Source organism: Phascolarctos cinereus, unplaced genomic scaffold, assembly GCF_003287225.1.
Source record: "Phascolarctos cinereus isolate Bilbo 61053 unplaced genomic scaffold, phaCin_HiC Scaffold_8;HRSCAF=390, whole genome shotgun sequence".
Classification (NCBI taxonomy): Eukaryota; Metazoa; Chordata; class Mammalia; order Diprotodontia; family Phascolarctidae; genus Phascolarctos; species Phascolarctos cinereus.
Window position 1 is genome coordinate 74,763,706 of NW_027556291.1, and position 27,223 is coordinate 74,790,928.

The 27,223-nt window shown below is 47.8% G+C and overlaps 1 protein-coding gene across 1 annotated transcript; it reads right to left on the minus strand.

The window, feature by feature from the left end:
• Positions 1-26,279, minus strand: LOC110200363 (5'-nucleotidase domain-containing protein 2-like). The gene is made up of 14 exons (XM_020975662.2): positions 25,907-26,279; positions 18,267-18,451; positions 17,350-17,424; positions 17,110-17,165; positions 16,428-16,521; positions 15,375-15,503; positions 10,108-10,168; positions 8,782-8,884; positions 8,430-8,531; positions 6,149-6,230; positions 4,357-4,443; positions 4,011-4,151; positions 3,654-3,718; positions 1-3,136 (listed from the first exon to the last, which is right to left on the minus strand). The coding sequence occupies exons 1-14, from the start codon at positions 26,157-26,159 to the stop codon at positions 2,875-2,877; spliced, it is 1,695 nt and encodes a 564-aa protein (XP_020831321.1). The 5' UTR covers positions 26,160-26,279; the 3' UTR covers positions 1-2,874.
• Positions 26,280-27,223: the final 944 nt, after the last annotated feature.

A 27,223-nucleotide genomic window follows, 5' to 3' on the forward strand; every position in this document is an offset into this window, starting at 1 on the left:
CATCAGCAAAACCAATGTATTCAACAAATCTGAAATTATATGCAACGTTTCACATCCATTGATCTCCCACCTCAGGAAAAACGGGGGTAAGGTGGGGGAGAACGGGAATGTGTACTGCTGGAGGGGTCTTCTCTTTTTATCATTATAGTCATTGTGTATTATTGTTCCCTTGGCTCTGCTCACTTCACTTCGCCCAAGTTTGTCTTTGTAGGCTTCTCGGTAACCACGTTTTCATTTCTTATAGCATTATATCCCATTACATTTACGTACCACAATTTGTTTGGCCATTCCCCAGTTGATGGACATCCTTGTTTCATTTGTTGCTCCCACAAAAAGTGCTGCTACATGTATTTTAAGTGTATATGCCTACTAGTGGAATCTCCCTTCTATCTTCTTCAAACGAATTGCCATGCAACTGGCTTGCCCTCTTCACTCCAAGGCTTTGACTCCAGCCCCCAAACATCACCACCACCTCACGCCTATCCCCAGACAGCCCTGCCCTATGGCTGCCCAGTTCTAGCCACATTCATGGCCCCTGCTTGAACACTAATACCTCGGGAATTTAAAGCTCTTTACAACCTAGCTCTAGCTTACCTATCTGAATGTATTCCATAGTACTTCTCTTCATGCACTTGAGGACATAGCATCTCCCATTTCTCTGCCTCTACCTAGGCTGTGCACTGTACCTGGGGTGCACTCCCTTCTCTCCAGAAGCCTGGCTCAAGCAGCATCCAGGAGGTGCCTCTCCTCATCCTCTTGGTGCTACTGCCTATCCTATCCTCCATTATTTGTATCCAAACTTTTAAAATTAAGTGCTTGTGGAAGGTGCTGAGTATATGGGCAATCCCTTTGCAAGTCCAGGGGAGCCCTCTGCTACCTTCCTTTCAATCTTCTACTCTCTCCATCACAATCCTTTATTTTTGATTCTGGCTCAGTGTTTTCCCTCTCCATGGAAGAGAAGGCCCCAAGAACAATTTCACTGGGGGGAAGGTAGTGGCAGGTGAGACCATTTTAAAGTATTGAACAATTTCTACACTATCAGCAGTGAGTGGAACTCTAGTAGGCAAGCAAGTTGAGCTGTTGGAACACTGGCCAAAGCATCAGGCTTGGTTGATGGACTGACTCGACAGAAGGCTAAACTGCCTTTGTTTCATGGGCTGGCTCTCCAGCCATCTTCACTCACTCTGGAAACAGTCTGTCCTGAGAGGACACATAAATCAATTGCTCTATGACTCCCCTCACCAGCCCTGTCTTCTCAGACCAAAGCACTACTCCCGGGTCACCAGGTCCCTCTATGTATGTCATCTGTCTTCTTCTATCAGAATCTAAGCCTCCTGAAAGCATGGGGTGGCTTACTTCTATTACTGTCCCCAGTACTTAACATTTACCTGGGGACAGATATAGCCATCCAGAACATCTGGACATTCATTCAGCAGATGGCTCTCTGAGGAGGCACAGGGAAGAGCATCTTCAGAAACAAAGGAGATAGAAAACCAACCGGATTTTCGGTTTTGTTTTCCTTTAAGAGGAAAGGGGCAAGAGAAGAGTGAGGGGTGGACAAAGAGGCAGAAGGCTTGGGTAAGAGGGCTCCTGCCTCCCAGCTTAGCAGCTCTAGCTGACTGAGGGAAGGGGGTGGGGGGCACAGAGATGTTTCCAACTCCATGGGAGCCCACCACTGGAGGGCTCAGAGCATCAAGGACAGGACGAAGCCCACCATGTCCCACTATCTCCATTGGAGATATTCTGCAGATGCAGACTCCTTTGTAATAGGATGGGATAGTGGGCTTCTCCCTATTTATAGGCAGCAGATACGGGAGGAGAGCCTGCCAGCACCTCCAAGGGGGGAACTGAGATGATGGCCAAAGACCCCCATCCAATCTCTTGGTGGAGGGCTGGGTTGGTATATGCCTTGACAGAATGGGGAGCCCCTGCTCCTGGCAAGAGCCCTGGGAACCTTGTGGAGGCATCTATTGCTTCTCTGCCTGCCAAACACAGTTTGTAACCCAGCCCCAACCCTGCTGCTTTCCCAAGAGTTCTCCCTGTGCAGTTAAGAGTCAAGGCTGCAGCTTTTTGGCAAGAGAAAGCAGGCAAGGCACAGGGCCCATTGCAGGGCTAGGGTGTAGCCTGAGGTTTCCAGGAAGGGGAGAGGGCTGTGGGGAGGGGTTGTGAAGGTGGAAGAGCCAAAGCAGCTTGCTCCAGGCCCCTCCTGAGCAAGGTCTTGCAAGGCCTCTGAACCCAGGAAAGACTCCAACCCTCCCACCCCCAAAGAACAACACCCACCCCCTCTGCTAACCCCCAAACTAAATCTCACTCCCTGCACGCTAGGACCTTGGGGAAGTCCTTTCATTTTCCTAGGTCCCAGATGCAATCAAAGGGAGAAAGGGTCCTTCAGAGTCCACTGGGACTAGCCTTCTGAGTTCTTAGATTCTCTGCCTGCCCCTTCAGTAGGCACATGGATCCACACTCTTTCTAATGCTTTCTCTCTCTCTCTCTCTCTCAGCTGTGGCTGGGCTCTGTTGCTTGGCCCGGAAAAACAGATTTCTAACTGGGGATACCCATCCCTCAAGCCTCAGGGACAGGCTCCTCCCTAGCACCAAAGCAGACAAACCCCAATGCCCATCCAATGGACAGTACGAATAGGGTCTTGTGGGTCCCTAAGGCGGTCATAATGAAGAGGCACAAAGGCAACAGCTGATGCCAGTGTATCCTCTTCATGGGACACCCTGGTGGTCAGCCCCATGGTCACCCTTTGGCTCCCAGCCCCGGACCGAGCTAGGGGATGGGAGGGGGATGTGCTGAGACCAGAAGAATCCAGTCTTGCACTAGGCCTTGGCTTGTGAACGGCCCAGCACCCCCAGGTGGGAAGCACACACCCTAGCGAATGTGGGCCATCTCCTCCAGAAAGGGGGTTTTCATGCAGCCTGTGCACAGCTGGTCCATCCAGAGGGGGGCCTCATGCTGCAGAGGAGTGCGGCGGGGAAAGAAGGTGTAGCGAAGGTCATAATTGAGCAGGCAGCTGATGGAAGCCATGTAGAGGTCTGAGAAGCGGCAGAGTCGGCGAGAGAAGTAGGTGGGGTTGTGGCAGGTTCGAAAGATGCTGCCAAACTGAGGGTTGAACAAATTCTTGGTGACAGCCCTGGGAGAAAATGGAGAGTGTGAGAGAACTCCAGCTCACAGTGGGGCAAGGCCCTGGGGGCCTGGTTTTAGCCTCACAGACACAGCCTAGGGAGTGACTTCTTTCTTTTAACTGTTACAGACTGAACTCCTGACAAATGTAAGCAAACTGGACCTTGGAGATGAATTTGACTGTGACATCCAAACTGGTGACATTCCCCTAGAATGGAAGTCTTTGAGGATTGAGGCTGTTTTGTTGACGTTTTTTTAGGCCCAGCACCTAGTCCACCCAGTGTCTGGTGCACACTTCTTCAATTGAAGGATAGGGAAACAAAGTGTCAGGGAGAGTGGAGGGGGAAGGGCAGGTGTCAGGACACGGACCATGCCCCTAGGCCTTGTATGCCAGTGCATCATGGGGCCAGAGGTCTTGGGAGGTTATTCACTCAAGGGGCTGAAGTCACCTCCCACCCTAGGGAAGTCTAGCCCAAGGCCCATCCTCCCCCAGACCCGGCCACACTGGCCTTGGAACCTCAAAACACCTCATCTCCTGTCTCTCCTTCATCCAGTCTTGAAGCACCTGCTGGGACTCAGCATCTCGAAACATCTGGGCAGCAACCAAAAAGAAAACATTCTGGTTTAAGTCCTACTACATCACAGAATCCTAACTCTGATCTCGTCAACCCTCTGGATGAGCTAGAGGGCCAAAAAGGCTGCTGCTGGATGTGAAGGGGGATGGAGGACCCAGCAACCAAAAAGCTATTGCCAGAGCTGCCTCTGGCTTCTAGTGCTTAACCTGGTAACATTTCAAAGTATCACAAGCAGTTTTCTGCTATAGCTCCACCACTCTACGCCGTATCTCTCGGTCCAAAGGAACCAGCCGGAGGGAGAGCACTGACCTGCATACGTTCCAGTAGGCCAGTGAGGGCCTGTAGCCATGTCAGTGACTGAGAATACTGCTCTGTGTTGACAATCTTGGTTTCAGTCTCCAGTTCTGGAACAATGGCCCCAGTACGCCAGCCATGTCGAAGCATTAGGTCCTTGGAGAAGGCAGCAATGAGGCAGGGAAAAGAACAGTGTGGTGAAGAGGACAGTCATGGCCTACCCCCCTGGCGCCCCTTTGGGCTCAATGAATCTGCCTAGTTATTTTCCCCTAGGCCCTGAGAAGGGATCCACTACTGCTGTCCATGCAGCCCCTAGTGTGAAGTCCCCCTCTCCCTCTTCTGGCTCCCTAAAAAGACTCACTGCCAGATCACTGTAGAGATGGTCACCAAAGTAGAAGACTTTGGATCCTCGCCAACCAGTCAGCCGCAGGAAATCAAACAGGTTCCCCTAGGGATGGAGCAGGAGATTCAGGTTTAGGGGGAATTGAAAGTTGGAGTGGGGAGCAATTATAGAAGGACATAGATGCTTCACTGGGAAATGCTATTCCTCCCTGAAACTCACTGACCTTTAACCTTGCTGTCCTGCCAGCACAAGCCCTGTGCACCGTGCTGCTCTACCCCCAAATCAGGGCAGTCTACTCCTCCCCTAAATCACAGAAGTGGCACAGTCATGACCACTGCAACCTCTTCTGAACTGTACCTAAAGTCACTGGCACCATTAGGGTCCTCTACTATACAACATGGCCTCAGTAAGGGATGCTGCTCAGAAGGCAGCCCTAAGGTCAATTCCATTTCAATTTCAACCCGAGTTTGAGTTTTCTGGCCATCCCTTCCCAAATCCTTTCATTGCATAATCTGGCCTCAGGAACTTCCTAGCTGTGTGACCCTAGGCAGCTTACTTCTCCTCTGTTTGCCTCATCTTAAAAATGGGGATAACAGCACCTACCTCCCAGGCTGTTGTGGAGATCAAAAATCAAATGAGGTACCAAGTACATTGCTTTGTAAACCTTAAAGCACTAGATAAATGCTAGGTAACATTATGACTCTGTTTCCTTTCTCTGATTTGCAGAAGTACCAATCTTATGTCTTACTATTACTGGTGATGATGAAAGGAACGACTTTGAAGGAGGGAATCTTTTCAGTTCCTCCCCTTTTAAGCTGCTTTCTTCTGTAAACAAGTCAGGATTGGTGGTGATGGGAGTAATTTAGATCTTTGTCCCAAGAAGGCTCCAAAAAAGGAGATGTGAGAGGTGCACCCTAGTGCCAGGAGGACCAGCCTGGTTTTTCACTGTGGCTAACTCAGACTGAGGAAAAGGAAAAGATTTCCTCCTCTTTGTCTGAGGATCTTGTCCCAGACTGGACCTCAGCTCCTAGAAATGCAACAACCAGAATGCTGTCTCTGGGAAACATTTTTCTATCTCTCAAACTGAAGAGCCTAAAGCCCTGAGTGTTCCAAACCACTTTTCCTTCCTGAGCATGTGCCCTGAGGAGAGTGGGCACCTCTTCTGTTGGGGTACCTTTAAGTGTGAAGGGCAAAGGCTGGGTGGAGCCTGAAGGGGTTACGGTTTGAGAAGTGTGTATGTGTGTGTGGGGTGTGGGTGGAGCGGGTCCTCCAGGCCAGGGCAATGAGTCATACAATTCCTTGAGACCTTTCTGATACTCCCAGAGTGTGATGTCACTGACAATCTCTGCATCTGCCACATTGAGGAGCCCTGAGGTTAAAAATAGCTGTCACAGGTGACAGGAAAAGGTATGAAGTTTGAAGCCTTCCTGCTGAAACTGGAGGCCTACACCCTGCACACTGGAGGTGGTTTTGATTCTTTCCCTTTTTGCCTCCAATCTCTGACTTGAACCTTCACTCTGAGTAGAGCCTGAAGCCACACCCTCCAAAGTACCAGCATGGTAACCTCATACTCTCTTGCAGAAATGAGGTTCAGTGCCTGTTGTCCCAAGTTAAGAGCTGGCCAGGAAGGAACCTGAAGCAGCTGCTGTCAGAACCCAAGCCCCTGGCTCCAGCTGGAAGAGATACTGTGGTGCTTGAGAAACAGAGGTGGTAGACACAGTCCTGGAAACAGTTATGATAGCCATGCAAGCGAGTGGAGAGAAGCAGGAGTGCCAATCTAGGCCCTTGGGACAATGGGCATAGGTCTCACCTGCTTGTATACCTGGCCCTTTTCTAGCTTGATGATCTTATCCCACTGAAGGTCTCCATTCTCATCCAATCGTCGGAAAGGTCTGCCAGAAAGAAAGGACAGCTCTCAGGCACCCGGGGTCTTCCCTTTCCTCCTGGGATAAGGGAATTCTCCCATATTAAATATCCAGTCTTTGGCAGGAGATGGGTACATGTGGCCCCAGAGCTCAGGCCACTGGGGGGGGGCTGCCCCGCCTCTTATTCCCCTCTCAAAGAGAATGCCCACTCCTTATACTTCTGCCAGGGTGGGGCATTTGGTCCTCTGGCTCCAGTTCTGCCAGACACTGTTGCAAGAGTTTATGAACACTATTGGGGTATAGAAGATTCTAGATGTTTGGAGCAGGTTACATAGAGGAACTGGGCCTGTAAGAAAGAGAAAGAGTATTTCTCCCCTTACCCCCCTCAAAAAAAAAAAACCCAACCAATTAAAGGCCCTTCAACAGAAATGGAATATTTTTAGGGGGAAATTTTAAGAGGTCATTTTGGGTAGAACATTTGTGAATGTCAGTGAGCTGTGAAGCTAGCGCCTCTGTCTCAGTACACCTCCCTTCCCCCCCTTTATTTGGCACTGGTCTGTCACCTTTGCTCTGGGGCAGGAATTCTCTCACTCCTGTCTTCAGGCTACAGAAACTGGGGGGGAGGGGGTATGTCAAGTGCTATTGGGACAATATGGGAGAGAGACAGAGGAAAAGAAGCAGGCAGCAAACCTGAGGCTACAAAGGAAATTCCAGAGTCTGGGAGTCTAGGGTCCTCCCACCTGGCCCAGGGTCGCCCCTCCCCCCACAAAGCAGCCCTGAGTTGCTACAGTGGCTGATGGCAGGAGGCTGCCTTTCCTCCTTTCCCCCAACACTCAAAAACAGAGAAGGGACTTCCTTTATTCTAGGAATAAGCAGGAGCAGAGGAAGCCAGCAAAGACTTGCCCTGATCCAGGCTTATGATGCTTTTGTTTGGCCTCAACCCAGAGAATACTGTAGCGGGAGGTTTGGGAGGGTCACATCGTACAGTTAGTCAAATCAATGGGAGGAAGGGCCAAAAACCCAAACAAAGAGCCCCTAGGGTTCAGATCAAAGAAAGGAGCCAGTACCCTAGCCAAAGGATTCATTCAGCCCAACCAGGAGCAGCTGAGACTGTCCCTAACCTTCCCTGAGAGCTCCCCTAGGCCCCAGCCACCAACTCTTCTGGGCCTGTGTTCTCAGAACATCTGCCTTTGAGTAGATCCTGGTCTCTGCTTTATTTCTCAACCCCCTCCATCGCTCACAACTGCTCTTCCTTGAAAAACTAAGGGAAAGTGGACTTGGCCTATCAAGGAGAAAGCACATTAAGGCTAGGCCTTCTGGAAAACACAAAGTGAAGGCCCGAAAGCTCCCAAACAGACTCCATCCCTCTAAGGACACCTTCAGCAAACGAGGTTTCCAACAAAAATAGGAACTAGAAGCTGAAGGCTTCAAACTTTACAACAATATGGCACCCACCCCACTCCATGGCCTTAGTTTTGCAAAGTAGTAACATGAACTCCTAGCGTTAAGGAAGAATGTGGAGTTGATAGAGCTTCTCTGAGGGGCCCATGGGACTGGGGCTGAGTCAGGGCTGGGTTCACAATATTTAGGGAATAAAACAGCAACTCAAGATATTTCTACATTCAGAACGAATGAATGAAAGCGAAACCATTTGTTATAAGCACTTACTGTGTGCCAGATGACGTGCTAAGTGCTGAGGATGCAAGCAGAGCCAAGCAAGGGAGGCAGGCCCTATGATCTTCCCTTCTAATGGGAAAGGCACGTATTGTGAGTGGCATGGTTTGGACATGGTCTGGAAATGACATGGAGGCCTGGCTCCAGGCAAGAGGAGACAGAAACTTATTCTCTGACAAAATGAAAGAGAAGAATCTTGGAAGCCCAATTCGCAGGCACTAGATGAGTAGCATTGTATAGCAAAAAGAATACTGAGCTGGAAGGCAAGAGATCTGGGTTCAAATCTCAGCTCCCACATTTACTGGCAAGGGCCTTGGGCTGCCTGCCTCCATAAAACTGGTGGACCTCACAGGGTGCTTATGAGAAAAGTAGTTTAGGAAACCACAAAGGGGTTATTCTAAATGTGAATTATGGCTGAAGAAGGCAAGGCTCCAAAGAAGGCTGGTTCTGCCTGCTGGGCTAGGGACAGGATTTTGTGCTGCTTTCCCTCCCACCATTACATCCAGGCCACAGGATCAAATGAGGCTGTCCTCTCCAGACCCACATACTTACTTGATGCCATCATTAAAGAAATGTGGCTTATCCGCCTGCACAATGACTATATCGAAGAAATCCCTCCACTCCTTGCCCACCATGTACTTCATGCCTTTGTCACTGGAGAGACAGAGAAGAGGATGGAGGGTTGTGGCCTCTCTGCAGGAACAGAGGACTCTCTTCATCGGACACCCACAGCACATTTCGCGTACCCCTCACCTCCCCAACACCCCTTGTCCCAGTGGTTGCTCCAGCCTCTGCAGGATACACTGCAATATGTGACCAGATATGGGGGCAGGGAAGCAGGAGAAGAGGAAGAGCTTTCTGAGTGCCCTTCCCACCCTCACTCTACTCCTCTGGGGACACTCACACAAAGCTGAAGGGGCTGTTGGTGATGAGAAACAGCTTCTTGCCGTTGTCCACCAGACGGCGCAGGACTGCATAGGTCTCTTCACCCCGAAGGATGTACTTTTCTACAAAACACAAGAGCAGGGAGGTCAGAAGGGCCCAGGCAGGGGAGTCTGCATCTCCAGTCAGGCCCAATCTGGAGTCCTGATTCTAATCAAATCCCAAGCTGGGAAGCCCTGGACACTGGGGCAAGTCTTCACATCAAACCTGCAAAGCCCCAGACCCTTTTTGCAGCTCGGGGACAAAACTATTCCCCCACCAAGATCTCACAAGAGCTCTTTTCCCTCAGATTAGTGCATGACTTCTGGGCAGGGGAGGATTGCTTAAGACCAGAACTGAATAAAGCAATCATAAAGAGAAACAGCTCTTAATTATCTTTACCACAGGAAAGAAGAGAGAGAATATATGTGTGCATGTGATGGGGTGCCTGGGTGCCTTGCTTGGACTCCAATTTCTCCCTGGCCTCAGAAACACTATCCCTGGCAGTTTCCCTCCAGCCCAAGGGCCCTATCTCTGGCAATAACTCACGAGTGAGCCCAGTGAGGCAAACTATCTCTCCCTGTTACAAGAACAAGCTGATCTCTGTAGAATTTCCCTTGTATGAATAAGACTATCTTGTACCAGCAGAACTATCAAGTACTGATGCCCGCAGTTACTGTATAGAATCCAGAGGTCAAGCTGTAGACGTCAACTCCTGAAACTATCTTGTTATCAGACATAACAGACCAAAATATACCCTTTAGGAACCCTCTCTTCTCCCACCCCCTCCTCCACGTTTCCAGTAGTGAATGACGTAGTTTTATGTTACCAACTAATTAGTATACTTGGCACATAATCCACTACTTTTCCCAGATAAGCTTTAGCATCATTTCTATTAGGTTGCAAGTTCCCTAAGGAGCTCTGCCACCATGGCAGGTTCCTTAAGGACTTCTGCCCACTGTATAGTGTAAGGATAAATCTTGACTTAAAGAATGCTTGAGTCTGTGAATTCATTCCAGAAGATCCTGTCCCATACTCCAGTCCGTGAGGGGTCTCTAAATCTCTCAGATCTCAACACATGCACATGTGAGAGTCAGTTCAAATGGGACTGGCATTTTTAGGTAAGCTTCAGTCTGATCCACACGACCAAGGAAATGTGGTCCAATTCTCTCTCTGGGTCCCTCTACACACCCACCCACCCACACGCAAACAATACATACGTACACATGGGCGTGCACTCCCTCACTCTCATTTTCAATTTCAGGAGTTTCTACATAGAGTCTGCCCATGTTCTAGGGCCCAAACTCACCCAAGTCCTGGAGGATCCATTTGTACATGAGGCCTTTGATGTGGACATCCCTGATGGCATCCTAAGACAACAAAGGGAGGAAATCTGTAGCTTTAGAAAAGCTGAGGGGGCACTAAAAAAAAACAAACCCAAAACATCCCCCTCATGAAAAGCAGCTGATCCGAAGCTCACTGCTTTAGGGAGTGACCCACAAGGCCAGCAAGTGTCAGAGGGAGGCCTCAATCCAGCTCTTTATCCATTATCCCACAATGAGGTTTGAAGGAAAACACATCTCCAGCTACATTTCAGATGGCAAGTACCAGCCCCCTCCTTAGTCCTAACTTATCAGCTGCAAGGGAGAAGGCAATTCATTTGGAAACAATTCTCCAGAATGCAAACTGTTCTATGGCAGAAACTGAGGCTCAAGATAGGCTTTGGGAGCTCCACTGGCTGCTTCTCTTTAAAAGATCTCCAAAGGGAAGGATTTGTCTGAGGATTGGACAATAAACTCAGAATCAGTGACAGACTTGGGACTTTGTACCTCTGAAGAGAAGTTCTCAATTTATGCCCTCAGGGGACAGAGCTGCCAGAAATCATCTGGGTAAAAAGAAGCAGCACATTCCACATTTCAGGGGGTCAAAGAGCAGCCTTCAAGGTTTCCAATTACATATTCCCAGAGAGTTCCCAGAGAGCATCTGGGCAAGCAAAAGAGGCTCCCAAAAAAGTAAAGGAAAGCAATTATTTGAGTTGGAGGAAAACAAAAGACTCTTACCCCTCTAGTAACCAGAGAGGCAAAAGAATCTGCCTAAGGCTCAAGAAGAGCAACTTATCTGGGGTCACCAAGGGCTCAGAGGAGGGAGTGGAAGGGCTAGAAAAGAAAATGCAGGAGTCTGACAAATACTCTTCAGCAAACTTTGGGTTTTAAATCCCTTTGGCCCTTGTGTGGTTTCCAACTAGGGGCTGTGGTTGGAGAATTGGGATTCCTGCAGCAGTTCTCAAATTATACTCCAGAAAATGACTAAGGAACCCCCAGTGAGCTTTGGTTTGAATGGCTCATATCTATTGATATTTACCATATTAGAAATGAAACACTTTTGTATTAGAATGAAAAGAGTTTTGATATTGAAGACCTCTTGGGGGTCCCTAGACCGTACCTGGAGAACTTTCAGGTCTCAAATGGCAAGACTGGAAGTCAGAGGACTCAAGAGGGTTTGAATCCCAGTTATGCTACTGCCCAAATGTCTTTTAACTTCTCTGCATCTCAGTTTCCTTAAAAGGAGGGTTTTAAACCAGATGACCTCTAAGGTCCCTTCTGGCCTGGAATGTAAATGATCTAATGAGCCAATGTGGCTCCGGCTTGTGCTTGTTCAAAATATCCTTGGGACCCAAGGTTTGGGGCTTTTGATTCAGCCTAGACTCGCTCTAGAAAGGACCCCACTTCTTAGAGCAGTGACAGAAGCAGGAGTGAGGGGGCCACCAAACCTTGGGCCCCACATTTATTGGAAATAGACAGGCTGCTCTGCAGACTGGAAGAGAAGGCAGGAGCAACAGGGTGTGCCAAGCCAGGCCATCAGAGCACATGTAGGGAGAAAGAAGACAGAACCTCACCTACTCCAAAGTCTGCCCTAGCTCTTTCCCGGTCAGAAAACAGGAGAGTATATTTAGCAGAGAGTTGATGTAGCCTTGAAAAGTAATCAGGATACATGATGGCAACATGCATAGACCCAGAATTTCAGAGAGTGTCAGATAAGTAAGAAACATGAGTAGAAAAGTACTGGACACAGGGATGAAGAAAGGGTATGGGTATGGGGAGAGGGGTGAGGGAGAGAAGATAAAAGGGAGAGAGAAAGGAGAGGAATGGAAGAATGGGGAGGGGAAAGAAGAGAGAGGGGAGAGAGGAAGAGAGAGAAAGGGGGGAGAGGGGAGGGGAAGGTGAGAGGGAGGAGGAGAGAGGGAAGAGAAGGGAGGAGAGAGATGGGGTGAGAGAAAAGAGGGATGAGGGAGAGAGGGGGCAAGGCATACAATGGGGAGAGAGAAAAGAGAGAAGGGGGGGAGCAAAAGTGAGAGTGAGAGAAAGAAAAGAAATCGAAGAGACTAAGGGCCATTCACTTAAGCTACTCCCCTTTCTCTGATGTCCCAACCTAACCCTCTAGGAAGGGACTTCAGGTCATCTAGTCCAGCCTGACTTCATATCTGAACAACAATGTCCTAATGAAGTGGAGAGCCTCTGCTTGGAAACCTCTGATGAAGGGGAAATTCTCTCCCTTTTGATGTTCCTGGCCCCTTGGCCCCTTCCCCCGCTTGCTAATCCTGGTTTGGCCTTCCTTCTTGCCACTCCAAGTCTTCTCTCCTCTGTCCTTACTCCTTTGATGGAGCCCTCGGATGGCTTCCAGTCCTCTTACCATCCTGGCTACCTTCCTTCAAATCCTCTTAATGTTCATCCAAACCTTCCTAAAATGGAGCACCCAGGCCCAATTCCCAGCCCCTGGATTTGCTCTGACCACAAAAGTGTGAAGCCCAACATGCCTGTCAGGCCCTCTTTACCGGTCTTCTGTGTAGCCGTGGGTGCCTGGGTGAGGAGGGAAGGGACTGAGGAGGTTTGGGGGTTTTGGATCCTTAGCATCTCGCACATGCATCGGCTGAAGTGGTGGCCTTTTGGAGGGTCACTTTGTGGGAGGCTGAAGTGAGGAACAAGAACCAAATCCTTCCCAGTTGGGGGTTCCAATTCCATTCCTCCTCTCTTAGGGCCAACTGGCAGCTCCCTGCCTCTGTCCAGCTCACTAAAAAACCTAAGCCCAGAAGTGTGGGCTAGAAAACCAAATGGAAAGGTTGACTTTCTGCCTGGGAAATTACCAAAGGTTTGCTCGTCTCACTGAGGGGAGGAGCTGTAGTGGTTTCAGAGGGGTACAGAGGTGGGGGGGAACTCCAAAAAAGGCCTCTCTCTTCTCTAGCCTGTCTTAACCTCCGCACTGAGCTCACTGGGCAGTGACATTTCTATGGCCTTCCAAGCTTCAGAGCTTCCTTGGCAGCTGTTTCTAAAAGATAAGAGAAAACGGCCTGTGCTCAGGGTTCCTGCTCTCCTCTAACAGAACAGTTCGTTCTTTCCCAAGTTCATGTTAAGAAAGATATAGAAAAATGCAAACTTATCTAACCCCCAGCTACCCCTCCAGGGGAAGAGATTTTGTCTCTAAGAAAATAGCCTGTGTTTTGCTCTACGCCATTCTGCACAATAGCCTAGCCTCCCCTAAGAAAGGACATAAAGGAGGGCAGGATAGAACCTTCCATTTCTCGGTCACACAGGTAGAAATTAGGGAGGGAGACACCCCTCACCCTCAAAAAACCCCCCCTCATCCTTTCCATGGGTCACGCCACAAAATCGGGTCTGGGGCTCTTCAGGAATCAATAGATACCAAGAACTTCTCTGGCAGAAATGACCAGCCTCTCTCCTGGAAACTATTTCTCAGAAAGAGTAACCTTCCTCTTCTAAGAAAAGTGACGTGGAAGAGAGGTTGCAGCTCCACTAACTCTGGGAGGCGAGACCTTTCCCTCTGACACTTCTTTCTGGCACTGGAGCCCTGCAGCACCATTCCCATGCACCCCCTCCATCTTCCCAGCCTTACTTCAAGCATCTCCTCTCATTTGGATGTCTGAATAGTTGCCTTCATTGCCTCCAGTTTCTTTCCTTATTTATACCCTATACACTCCCTCTCCCAAATGAACACTTCTCTTCAAAAACCTGTAAGGGTTCACTACTGCCTAACAAATAAAGTAAAAAAAAAAAAAGACTCGAGAGCTATAAGCAACCTTAGAAATCTAGTCCTAATGCCAAGGTAAGGAAATGAAAGTTCAGAGAGTTTAAAGACTTGAAGTTCCTTAGCCTAGAATCCAAAGCCTCTACAAATGGAGCCTGAAGGGCTGTTGCAAGTCTTACCTGACACTGCTCTAGGACCCTGCCAAACTCTCAGTTCCTGAAACATGCTCTATGGTTTTCGACGTCCATCCTTTGGTTGATACCACCATTAATGACCAGTGTGCACGTCTTCCAAGGCCCTGCTCACCACTCAAATACCACCTCCTTTAAGAAGCCTCCCTTTATTTCCTTGCTCACAGTCCCCTCTCCTTCCTCTTTATTTGCCAGTTCTTTGGTCTATCTGTGGTCTATCTTTGGCGGCCATTATCTGAGCCCCTACCCTGTCCTGCTGCAGCCCAGGAACCCTTCCAGAGCAGGGACTGGGCCCGACTCATCTTTGTACCTGGTGCTTGGCACAGCACCTCCAATACAAGCATTCATTGGTGCTTGCAGGAATGTGGGAATCCTTCATTCCTCTCCCTTCACCCCAGTCAGTCATTGCATTTTGTTCATTCTCTCCTCCTTCCCATTCTCATGGGTACCATCCCAGTCCAGGATCATCATCACCATCATCATCATTCAGGCTAGACTAGTCTAACAACTTTTGAGATGGGTTCCCTATCTCTCTGCTTAGCATCTTGGGCTTTAGGAGAATCTTTCTAAAACCACCCTTAGCAGGTAACAACTTTGCTGACTCCCCCTCCAATCCCAACCCCTGAGTATAGTCTAAACTCACTAACTTATCTCCTATTACTCTCCTACATAAACCAAATTCTCTGACTAGTCACTGTCTTCAATTCCCTGGCCCTCACCACTGCCTTACATACATATGTCATGGCGCCTTTATTTAAGCTGGTCCATCCATTTGCACTGCCCTAATTTAAATCCCTGACCTTTCCTTTGAGGTTCTGCTCCTTGCAGGAGCCTTCAGTGAACACCCCAGCCCCTGATGACATCTTTTGATTGTCTAGTGCACCTACTGTCATAGCAGCACTGGCACTTAGAATATACAATAACAAATATGAAATAACAAAAAGGAAAATAAAATAAAGGATGCAACGATATGATCTCCCCACCAGGATGCTACATCTTCAAAGGTAAGGATGTTGTCTTATGCCAGCACACTCCAGAACAGGTGCTCCATCAGTGTTCCAGTAGGGCATTAACATGGTATCCATGTACTACAGAGAAGCAAGTCACTACTCTCTCAGAGCTCTGGCCTCTAGGCATAACCCCAGCGACTGATGGAAAAGAAAGCTCATTCCATTGGTAGCCATGAAATGACTGAAGGCTGAGGATCCAGTGTATTCAACAGCTGAGAGTTTACCTTTGGCTCAGATGGAATGCATGAAGCCCCAATCTCTACAACCTTGCTCAAGAGGAATTCAGGCTGGAAACCACCTAGGGAAGAAGACAGGTATGCAGGAGGAAGCATTACCGTGACATCCTTATAAAGGTGGATGGGGTCATAATCAATGTCATTGGAAATGAAGAAGTCATTGGCCACTGCAAGGAGGGTCATCTCAGGAAGGGAAAAGATGTCCATGAATTGCTTCACTGCTGGTCCCTGAGAAAGCCAGGAAAGGAAGAGAGGGTAAGATGCTTGGAGGAATAGGTGTTAAGTATCTTGCAATGGAGCCCTGGAAAAGTGACAGAGCCATGGCTTAGGATTCCTCACCAATGACAAGAGATACAAGGCAGGTGGCTTTACTAACAACTGCCCATTCACCTCCTTGACGCCCAAGGTTTCTGTTCTGACAATAGCTCCAGAAATGGCAGCCTCCAGAAACTACCATAGGTTCCAACCCATCCATATCCAAAGTTCCTGTTTTTGAGGTTGCTGAGTCAGTCAATGATGGACAGGTACTAGACTCCCCTCACTACAGGCACCTAACTACCTCGATCCCCAAGGATTTCTTTAGCTAACAAAGATGCAAATCAAATTCCTCTCTCTCTCCATCATACCTGGTCACTTTGGGGAACAGGCTGGGTGGCAGACACCAGCGGGTGTGTGCACAGGGGAGGGAGGTCTCCAGACCTGTCTACTTGCCTTTAAGCAGCATGAATATCACCAGCAAAGCATAGGCTGTCTAAAACTCCGAGCTAGTGTAACACGGAGGTCCAGGGAGATGAGAATCTAACAGGAATAAGAGTTCCCTTGAGGAACAGGCTTGACTAGGAAGCATCAGAACCAGATTTGTGATGCAATAGAGAGTGCTGGCCTTGGAGTTAGGACATTAGGTTTTAAATCCTGACCTTTCTCTGAGGAAAGGTGAGCAGGAAGGTAACTCCTGATGTAGAGGCTTGTGGGAAGGACTGCACCTTGGGTAAAGTCCAGTCTTTAGACTGTTTAGTTACAAAAGGCTATAGATGAGTGAGCCAAGAGTGATCACAAAAGCCAATTTCCCTGATGCCCCACTCCCACCCTTTCCCTTCAATTATTATTAGACTTACCCTCAGGGGAGGGAGGCTCAAGTCTCTGTCAACTCACCTTGCCATAGAATCCGCTAACCTGGTGGAGGGGGATGTGATGTGTGCCTTGATACAACTCAGTCACTTCTTCATCTGGGACTGGCTTGAGGCCCCTAGGAAAGATTACAAAGAGCAAACAAACCATGAGAGAAAAGGTGGAGATGCACAGACCATTTGAAAGAATGGATAATTGTGGAGAGGGAAAAAAAAACATTCTGGAGCAAGGGATCTCTTCCAGATGTACATCTGCAAGCCTGGGTTTGCCAATCAGCCTGTCCTTGGTGTCCCAATGTGGGCATGTCTGAGCAATGAGGAAATCAAGCCAGACTGGGGAGAAGATTCATACCTTCTGGTCAAAAGTCATCATCCATTCTCAGAAAAACAAAATAACCATGTTGGCAGCGAAGGGAAATGGATTTCTGTCAGCTTTAACTGATTCCTCTATCTATGGGACTCTGGGACTCTTCCGTATAGGATACGGAAGGGAAGTGGATATCTAATAGAGCAAATGAATGAGAGCTAACCTACACTAATACCCCAATGTCTCTAAGACAACACTCCTGCCCACAAAACAATGACTATATCCTCATGGAATTTTCACTTCTCTATGTGTTAGATTTTTTTTTTGCCATTTAGCAAAATTCTGAGGCCACTATTGTGTGTCCACCTCTCCCCATATGCCCCATTCCTGAAAGTCTCACCTGTATACGGTGCCCAGCTGGATGTAATGGAAGGCATCGATCTTCATCAGTAAGCCCTGGATAAGCCCAGTGGGAAGAGACTCAATAAGTACATGGAAAACCCACCAAAAGAATTTTCTGAGAGGTCACCTTACCTTACCTAGACACTTTTTTGCAGAGAGATGGAAGGATGAAAAGTAGGCAAGGATACACCCTAACTCCCACCAAGGTACTCGACCAAAGCAATCAGAGGGGCCTTACCTTGGGAATGTCATAGTGCAATCCTCGGATGGCAAAGTTTGGTAGGTAGTCATATTTGCGGATCCCTTCTGGATACTACAAGGAAAAAAAGAGAAAATTATCTGCAAGAAGAAAGGAAGTGGAAGAGGAATGAGGAGGCACTGCTCCTATATTGCTGTCTCCAAAAAATGGCACTGCAAGCCAAGCTCTATCTAGTCTCAGTTCAGAGACATGGGGCCTTCAGCAGCGTGTCAGCCACGACTAAGGAGCGTTAATACTTTCTGCTTCGTAGAGTCTTCACTTGTGTTCTAGAAAGTGGAGATGAGGAGGCAGTAGGGAAAAGAGCCAGAATGAAAACCATTTGCCTTTTGAAAGTGGCCATAATGAAAAGCACCAAAACCACCTCATAATTCAATCATTAAACCTCTTCTTAGACTTAAGAGGCAGTTATTTTAGAAGGTGATAGTGTTGATGTCTCTCTGTCTCTCTCTCTCTCTCTCACACACACACACACATACACCCTATTTTGCAGATGAGGAAATTGAAGCTCAGGGAGGTCAAAGTGATTTGCTGTGGGTGAAGCAAACCAAAGTCAAACCTGGGATTTGCAACAAGGTCTTCTGCCTCTACTTCTCCAGTGCCATAAACATATAAGTATCCCACACGCCCCCTGAGAGCAAGTCTCCAAAGATTCCCTTTGCTTACATTTAGGGAGATTTATATAACCTCCTCCCTTCCTTGTCCCCCTCAAAACCAAACCAAACTAGGCAACTGGTCCGACTCAAACTTTGTCATCAGGCTGGATGGTACCTCAAGAACCAATGAAATTCCAAAGAGTCAATGACATGTTATGTATTCATCAACATGCATGCTTTGCACTTCCCAAGTGGGACAGTGAGGGCCAGGCCACTGACCAGGTGGGAAAAGTCCTCCCTTACCTTATACTGTTCCACCAAGATGTCCCTGGCAGTGTTGTAAATCATGGAATGGAGGGAGTTGGAGTACAGAGCCAGCGTGTAGTCGTAGTCAAAACCATAGATCTCAATGTCAGCCAGGCACACCTCATTGTTGGCGTAGATGGTGGAAGGGTTCAGGAGGTTACACACACCAGGGGGGAGCAGATCTGAAAGCCCAAAATATGGGACAGACAGGAGAATTTAGGGAAAGCTCCTGCCACCAAGAGGATATACCTAATCCTGAGTCATGGTAGAAAGTGGCAGCAGAGAGACAGAGAGCGGATAACAAATATTCTGGGGTTTGCTTCTAGGGCCTAGCAGAGCAAATTGCTAGGTAATTATGGATTAGTAAATCATATGCATTTCTAAGCTCTGTAGGCCTTCACTTCTACCTCTATAAAAGGAGAGAGCTGAACTTTGTAAGGCCTCTTGCAACTCAGGATACTAGTGCAGTATTTCTCAAGTAAGTGGTGCCCCAAATGCTTTACTTCTCGTTGAATGGAAAAAAGAGGGGGTATTTATAACACAATGCTAGGCACAAAGTGAAGTTTTCAGTACCAAGACTCCTCCAAAGACAAGAGATTGGGGGAAGCTGCCCAACATCTAATTTATTAACTGCAGTACCATCACTAGACACCTTGCTTCCCAAGCATTTGTATCACATTCTGAAAGCTTAAAGCATTTCTATCACAATATCTTATCATGCAGTTCCTAATGTCTAGATCTAGGAGCTCAACCAATCCTTTCATGTTCTGCTTAAAATTAATGTAATCCTAAGATACAATGCATTTTGCACTGGTACACACTTTCCTGAAACAGTTTCTTCTTGATGGAAACTCACGCTGTGTCATTCCTGTGATGAATAACTTCTTCCCAACTTCTTTTAAGCCTCAGAGAAACAGCAGTTTGATACAAACACAGCCTTTCAGTACAACCAACACTGAGATAGCAGGAACCAGGAATCAAAGAAATGATCGTCCTCAATCCTGGCTCTTTCCATCACCAAATAACCAATGCTCCCAGAAACGCTTCCTCTAAGAGTGCTCAAGGTCTAGTCTTCACTTTCTTTATAGTGACGATGGAAATGTTAACTGTTTGCCTGCTCGTTTTGTGTGATTTGCCTAGAGAAAACCACAGTTCCTCCCTGACATATTTTCAGGACCCACAGTTAGCTGCTTAACTCAGAATAGGCAAGTGCCCTATTTTTCCTGGTACAAACTAGACTGGTAGGTGAGTGACCATTCTTCTCATCAGGAATTTGAGTTGCATTCACTTTTGCCACAGAATTCAGAGAGGAGCTCCAAGATGGAGGCATGTGCACACTGAGGTTCTTTCAGTAAGGAATTCATTAAGAATTCATTTAGAACTGAACTGCCTGCAAAGTGATTCCATGTGGTTTCCCCAACTACAAGCCTGGAGTCTGAGCTTCCTGTAGGACGTGCAGAGCCAGGAGGCAGCAAAGCCTCTCAGCCAAGGAGGCCAAGACAGAAGAGACAAGCCATCCAATGGTGTCCAAAGTGCAGGCAGGAGAAATTTCTGGAAGCATTCCCAATTCTCCTTCTCTGTGGGCCTTCTTTCTCTACAGTTCCTCTCTGAAACGAGTCAAAGGGATTGTGAGAGCTGCAGAGTTAGGGTTATACTGAAGGCAAATGAAGAAGGAAGGGACTCTGCTCTTTCAGAATTTTACCTTGGAAATCTGCTGACAATAACATGCATGTAGATTCTTAAATTACTCTCATATACATTATATGCTTATTTTTGAGAAATATATTCAGCCCTCCTACCCAATCCATCGGATTATGGGGAATTCCTTTGCCTAGGGCCCTCAAGAAATTAAGTCCCAGTAAACAGAATTTCAAAACTAAGTTGGGTCCCAGATGTCCAAACATATGGGGGCCCTAAACAAGAGAGGTAGAAACAGGCACCAAGACTTCCAAAAGCCCATCTGAAATGTAGAGCCTTCAATAGAGTGAGGATTAATTAGTATGGGAGAGGTCTATACACTAGGAAGAGGTGGTCTGAAGCTGGGCCTCTTATTTACAGAGACTTACAATCTCTACTTTTTAAAATTTTTTTATTTTTAGGCAATTGGGGTTAAGTGACTTGCCCAGTGTCACACAGCTCGTAAGGGTCAAGCGTTTGGTCTGAGGTTGGATTTGAACTTAGGTCCTCCTGACTTCAGGGCCAGTGCTCTATCCACTGTGCCACCTACCTGCCCCTTATAGTCTCTACTTGCAAAACTAGAAAAGTGATCTTGGGTTAAATCACTCCTCTCCTTGCCTTGAATTCTTTCCCAGTAGAATGAGGGTGACAGAACAGACTATCTCCAAAGGCCCTTCTAGGAGCAGAAATGGCATGGTCCAATTGCAACTAGATTATTACCCTCCAGTTGCCAAACCAAGAGCTTTATGTGGCCACATCCTTGAAATTCATTTTTTTGGGACTTATTATTACCTGCTTGGCTCATACCCTTCTCTTTCCCCAGAGAGCTAATAAAAAGTTACAATATCAAAAACCAAAATTAGATATGACAATTGTCAGCACAGCAGATTGACCAAAAGCATCAGGTAGCCCTGGGTTCCAGTAATGCCTCTGCCTCATGCTGGTCCTGTGACCTGTTGTACTAGGCATTTCACTTCTCTGAGACTTGAAGGTGCAAGCTGATCATTGCTCTGCATTGGTATGGGGGGATTCCTTACTAGAGGTTGGCAAATGGGCTAAATTCAACTCTAGCCTGTTTTTTTTTTTAAACAGCTAGTGAGCTAAGAATGGTTTTTATATCTTTTTGATAAAACAAAATTTTATTTACAAATATAAAAACTGGGCTGTACCAAAATCAGCAGTGGGCCAAATTTGCTGTACCCCAGTTCTGCTGTACTCTGCATACCAATAAAAGACGAGAGTTGTTTTTAAAAACAGAGTTGTTATTTTCAAACTGAGAATTGGAAAATGAATCTCTATGGATTCTTTCAAAATGGGTCTTTCTTGTTATTTACAGAATCAAATACACTTTCCCTATTGTACTGAGTCAGACATAGTTCTTCTTTGTTTGACTTGTCTCCACTTTTGGAACATGTGCTAGTGGATACGTGTTATAGAGAAAGGAAACAAATAAGATTTCATTTCTAAGCTTTAAGTTTTCCTAAAATATCACACTTCTCAATTAGGAAAGCTGTGGGTAAGGGTGCAGGGTTCTCTCTATTTGAGTGAAAAGCAACAAGCAGTTTGTTCCACCAGCCTGAAGCAAAATGCCTGAGAGAATAAGCTCTTCCGGCCCCTGCCCCCACCCCCTCTCCCCTAATTTGCTTTCCAAAACACTTGGTCATACTCCAGAAGCCCGAACAACTGGCCTGTTACAAGCATACCATTCTGAAGCCCTCCCAGTAGGGTTTGGAATGTTCTCAGAGTTGGGTAGCATGGAGCCTCCAGTACAGAAAACTGCCAACGGAGTGTTGCCACTCTGGCTTTCTTCTGTGCTTGGGGCTCCTACACCCATGGGCTGTCAAAGCACATGGAGGCAAAAGAAAGATGACCTTAGGTGGAAAGAGAACAGGTCAATTAAGTTATAACTTTTTGGATGTTATGCCCTCCTTGGGCAGGCAGTCTAGTGACTAAAGACACATTCTAAAGAACGTTTTAAAATGAGTAGGATTACAAAGGAAACCAATTATTGAAATGCAGTTTTAAAAATATTTTAAAAACAAGTTTATGGACCCCAGGTTAAGAATCTTTGAAGTAGAGGGATAGTATTGTCAGGGAGCTGTAGAGACCTGAGCTCCAGACTCAATACTTCCCTGAGATTTACTGGGGAAAGCAGGGCAAGGCCAAGCCCTTAGACAACTTAAAAATCTTTCTGAGCTTCAGTTTTCCCATGTCAAATGAGTATAATGCTACAGTGCTCACCCACAGGGCAATGTCAAGGAACGAGTAGGTTTTAGCAGGCTCTCAACCCAGAATTGTGTAGATATTCTCACCAAGACCAAATGAAATTTCCATAGAGCACTTTCTAGTTGGCAGAGCGCTTTCCATGCAGCATTTTCTTTGTGCCTTAGTGAGGTGGGCTGATCTCTGAAGCATTTGGCACTGCAGACCCCCTCCGTCTTCTCAGACATTTCTTCTTCCCTTGTTCTCTTCCTTCCTGTCTGGTCACTCCTTGTCAATTTTTGTTTTATTATCAGGAATGGCTCAGCCATGGCTATCTCCAAGGTTCTCTCGTGGGCCTTCTCTTTCCTCTATCTACATTTCCCTTCTCTATGATCTCAGCATCTACCCTGGATCTACTTATCATCTCTAATAGATGACTCCCAGATTGAAATAACCAACCTTAGTTTCTTGAACTCTACTCCTGAATCATCAACTGCCTAGAAGAGATCTCCAGTGGATGTCCCTAGGTAGCACAAATTCAATGTCCCAAACAGAACTATCTCCCCCCCCCCCACCCCGCAAGACTCTTCCTTCTTCCCAAGTCACCTGGGTTTAAAGCTATGTAGGGATCCTCAACTGGTCATCCTCCTTCACCCCTTCTTTTCAATCAGTTTTATCTCCACAACATCTTACATCTGTTCCCTCCTCCTCCTGTGGCCACAGGCCCTGGTTCAAACTGTCAGCACCAATCACTTGGACTACTGCAATAGTCCTCGACATCTTCCATGAAGCTAGCCAAATGATACTCATAAAGCACTTGTGTGACTTGTGATATTATTGCTCTGCTCAAGAAATTCCAGCGGCTTCCTATTGCTTCTAGGATCAAACACACACCTCTTGGTTCAGCTTAAGCCCTTCACAATCATTACTACTGCCTACCTTTCCAGACTTAGCACATTCCCCTCCCTTGACATTCTGGCCAGCTATATATAACACTCCATCTCCTGGCTCTGCACTTTCCCTATGGTTAGAATTCAGTCCCTTCTTGCCTCTGCTTCATGGAATCCCTGGCTACCTACAAGGAGGTTGGCCTCCCCAGTTTAGAGTATCTTGGGGGAGGGGCTATGGGGAAGGGAAAGGAAGAAGTATTTATTAAGAAGCAATCTAAGTGCCAGGCACTATGCTAAGTGCTTTACAATTATCTCATTTGATCCTCACAACCACTCAGACATGGCGGTGCTATTATGAACTCCATTTTATAGTTGAAGAAATGGAGGCAGACAGAGGTAAAGTGACTTGTCCAGCGTCACTCAGCTAGTATGTGTCTGAAACAGAATTTGAATTCAGATCTTCCTGACTCCAAACCCAACACTTTATTTGATGTGTTACCTCCCCTTCCCCAGAAACTACTTTGTATATAGTTTGTGCTTAATTTTCTATGTATGTGTTGTTTTCCTCCAACAGAACGTAAACTCCTTGAGGGCAGGTACTACTTTTTTATTGTTGATGTAATAGCCCTAGACCTTAGTACAGTGACTGGCACTTAGTAGGTACTTAATAAATGCTTGTTGTTATAACAGTAGTAGATGCTAGTTACTATTCTCATTTTACAGATGAGGAAACTGAGGTTTAGAGCTTTAGACATAGATTAAGTTGCTTGTTCAAGGCCACACACTTCCTAAGTGACAGAGGTGGCATATGAACCCAGGCCTTTCTGTGTTCAAAGTCCATAATGCAGCAAGACCAATGTAGAACCAATGGCCAAGTCCATTGGTAGCTATGCAATGTCCAAAGAGCTAAAGAGGGCCTTCAGGAAGGGCAGGTCCCTACTCAAGAGTGACACAAGGATCGGAAGGCAAGGGAGAATTCACAGTCACATTTAATCCTGGGAAAGGGAGGAAGGCTTACATTCTCTTTCATAGGATTAGTTGTGAGGGTCAAAGGAGCTAGGTGTTAAGAATGTGTTAGGATTTGGGAAGTCCTAGAGTGATGTGGGTAGTTGTTATTATGGGGTTTGCTACTTCAATGGTTAGAAACAGGCTCAGGGTTATTGGTTCTTTTCCTCCAACCTAACCACATTATTAGGCCTCTCCTCCCTTCACTGCCCCCACAAAGACCCAGAATAGGATTTAAAAAGCTAACAGGCTCAGGAACTTGGTACAGTCTATACGGTTTAAATCCTGTACAATCATCCAGGATCCTAAGAGGATGAATTTCAGAATATATTAGGTGTGATGAGCAACTAAGTAAAAAGCAGGTATATAAGCAGCAAATTACAAGTAAAAATTATCTTAAAAGTAAGGTTATTTGCTCATCTGTTTTAGCTGCTTCATAGATGAAGTTTCCCTCTGACTTTATTTATCAGTCCTTTTTCCAAAGGCAAACAACTTAAATCCTCAGGGGAAAAAAAATAAAAAGTAAAGAAAGATTGACTGGAAAGGCAAAATCTTTCAGTGCTGGGATGATTCAGGGATTCATCTCCTTCAGGAGAAAAATAAACTTTCACATTTCCAGGCAGTTTCCAGAGTTGCCTGCTCCAGCAATAAAATTTGCCAGCAGCTTACTCTCTCACACCCGTCTGGCAGCCAAGTCAACCTCAAACATCCACACCTCAAAGAAGCTTCAGAAGCTGTTATACCTTCTACTTCAATTATATGTACTAGGAGAGGTGCTGAGAAATGCTTCAGGAAGCACGTTCAGGAGTCCTTTTTGTGGGAAGCCTATTTGATTCACTTTTCAATGTGATTAGGTGCTTAATAAATGCTCACTGTGTGGTGAGAGAAAACAGAAACCACAGCCTTCAAATGCTATCTGTGGATCCTAAATTTGAAAGGAGATGAATTTATTCTAGGGTCATCAACGGTAATTTCCCCCAAAGGAAAAAAAAAAGTCAAGGTAGAGGAGGATGCAAAACATTCAAACCTGGTGTCCCACTCCACAAGAACTGCAATACTTAGAGGGGGTTCCCTCTCTCTCATCCTGAACTGAAGAAATTACACTGGGAAAAAGATCACCTTCCTCCCTACCCCCACCCCCAACATTGTAGCTTTCCTCCCATTCGACACTCCATTCAACACCGACAGCATAACCAGACACGTTCACCTCACCATGTGCACGCCCATTGGGTGCTACTGGATGCAGGCTTCACATACAGCATTTCCTGAGACATATAGCAGTACTTTCAAACACTAGAGATAAGAGGAGGGGCAAAGGGGCTTCCTGGTGCTGGGTAAAGAGAGGCACGATGCATCAAAGTTCATAAAGAAAAGGGCAGGAATGGCACGAAGGATTTGGAATCACAGACCCTTCACTCTCGCCTTTTTTTTTCCCATCACTTGCTACTAGTGGGTAGCCTTGGCCAAGTCTGGAGGTTTCTTTTGGGCCTGGAAGGGGCTCTAAGGTCCCTCTCCAGCTCTAAGTCTGTGATCCTTCGGGCCAATCTTTGGGGGGTAGGATACAGTTTGGAATATGCAATGATGCCACAGGTCCCTCATTAATCGGTGGGGGTAGGTACAAGTACCATTTCCCTCTCTTTGTACAGGGCTAGACTGGAAACAAGGAGAGACTCAAGGAAGGGCCCCCGGGGACGGGCTGGGAGTAGGGGGCTGGGCCTAGGCAAAGGGGAAGTCACCCGAGGCCCCCCACCCTCCAAGCTCTACTTCATTTAGCCGGGGAGAGGGGAGAGAGGGAGGGGGAAAGAGAAGAGAGAGAAAAGAGGAGAACGGAGGGAGGCAGGGGGCCGTGCCCCACGCGCTCACCCTGCACCAGGCGCTTCATCTCGTTGTAGCGCGCCCACAGGAAGCTCTTATTGTCCAAGCGGGCGTTGGGGGGTGGGGGGGCCGCCCGCTGCGGCTGCTCGGCGGCGCTGAGGTGGCGGCGGCGGCCTTGGGGCTCGCCGCCCCCCGAGCCGGGTCCCCCGCCCCCCGCGCCGGGCCCCCCGGATCCGCAGCGGGTGCTGAGCGCCGCGCGCACCCCGAGCCGGCCCCACAGAGTCGGAGGAGCCGCGGCCATGGCACCCGCGTACTCAGGCCAACCGCCCGGAGGGTTAGTCCTGGTCAGTCCTGCCCGAGCTCCGCGCGCTATCCCTGGCCGCCACACCCCCAGCTCGCCAGAACCCCGGCCGGCCCCTGCAGCCGCTCAGCCAATGAACGAGTTCCGTGGCTGGGACGCGCCCCGGACGGCCTCGCCCCCGTCCCCGCCCCGGGGCCACAGCAGACGCTCCTCGGAGCTTCGAGTTCTGACGTCCCTACTGATGGGCAAAAGGGCTCCGCCTCTGCAGCCAAGCTCCGCCTCAGGAGCCTCCTTTCCCCAATGGGAAGACGTGGAGGGAAGCCGCTTCCTCGATGATTGGCCGGCCTTCCGTAGCGTCTTCAGGCTTTGTCACGCCTCCCAGCTGCCGAGGAGGTACGTGCGGAGTGTGAGCTGCCTCCCTCCCTCCTCCTCCTCCTGCGGGCACCTGGAGTCCAGCCCACTGCCATCCCCTGCACGTGCACACTGCAGCACCGGGTCCAGCGAGCTGGCACCCCGGCTAGGGAGAGCCTCAGGCTGTGCGATCGAAGGCTCCCAAGCGCGGAAGAAAGAAAGAAGGGGAGGGCCCGGATGCCAATCAGCTGAGTCTGGTCTGACCTGACCTAGCGAAGCCTTGGCTTGGCGTGAACGCTCCCTTGCTCGCTAAGGGGCACAGGCTGTGCCATCTGGAAAAGACCCAAGGGTCCTCCGAAAGTCATTGTACACTCATTATGTCCCGAACCTTGGGCCGAACACTGTGCTTCATGCTGCCCTCAAGGAACTCAAACTCCAAAACCGTGAAGGACGGGAACTGACGTTAACGGAGTCCTTTAAAGTACGTAAAGTGCTTTTTGAGTATGCTCGGTGCCCTCCACTTTCCATTCAGTCCCCGCAAAACAAACTGAGATCTGATTCTGAAGATCACTGGGACCCCCCTCCCCCACTCCCACTCCTGCACTGTCACTTTCTTCTGGGTTCTTTGCTCCCTGCCTCTCCCAAATAACGCATAACTCCAGCCTCTCCGGCATAACTCATGCCTAGTCTTTCCGAAACGGGAATAACAGGGC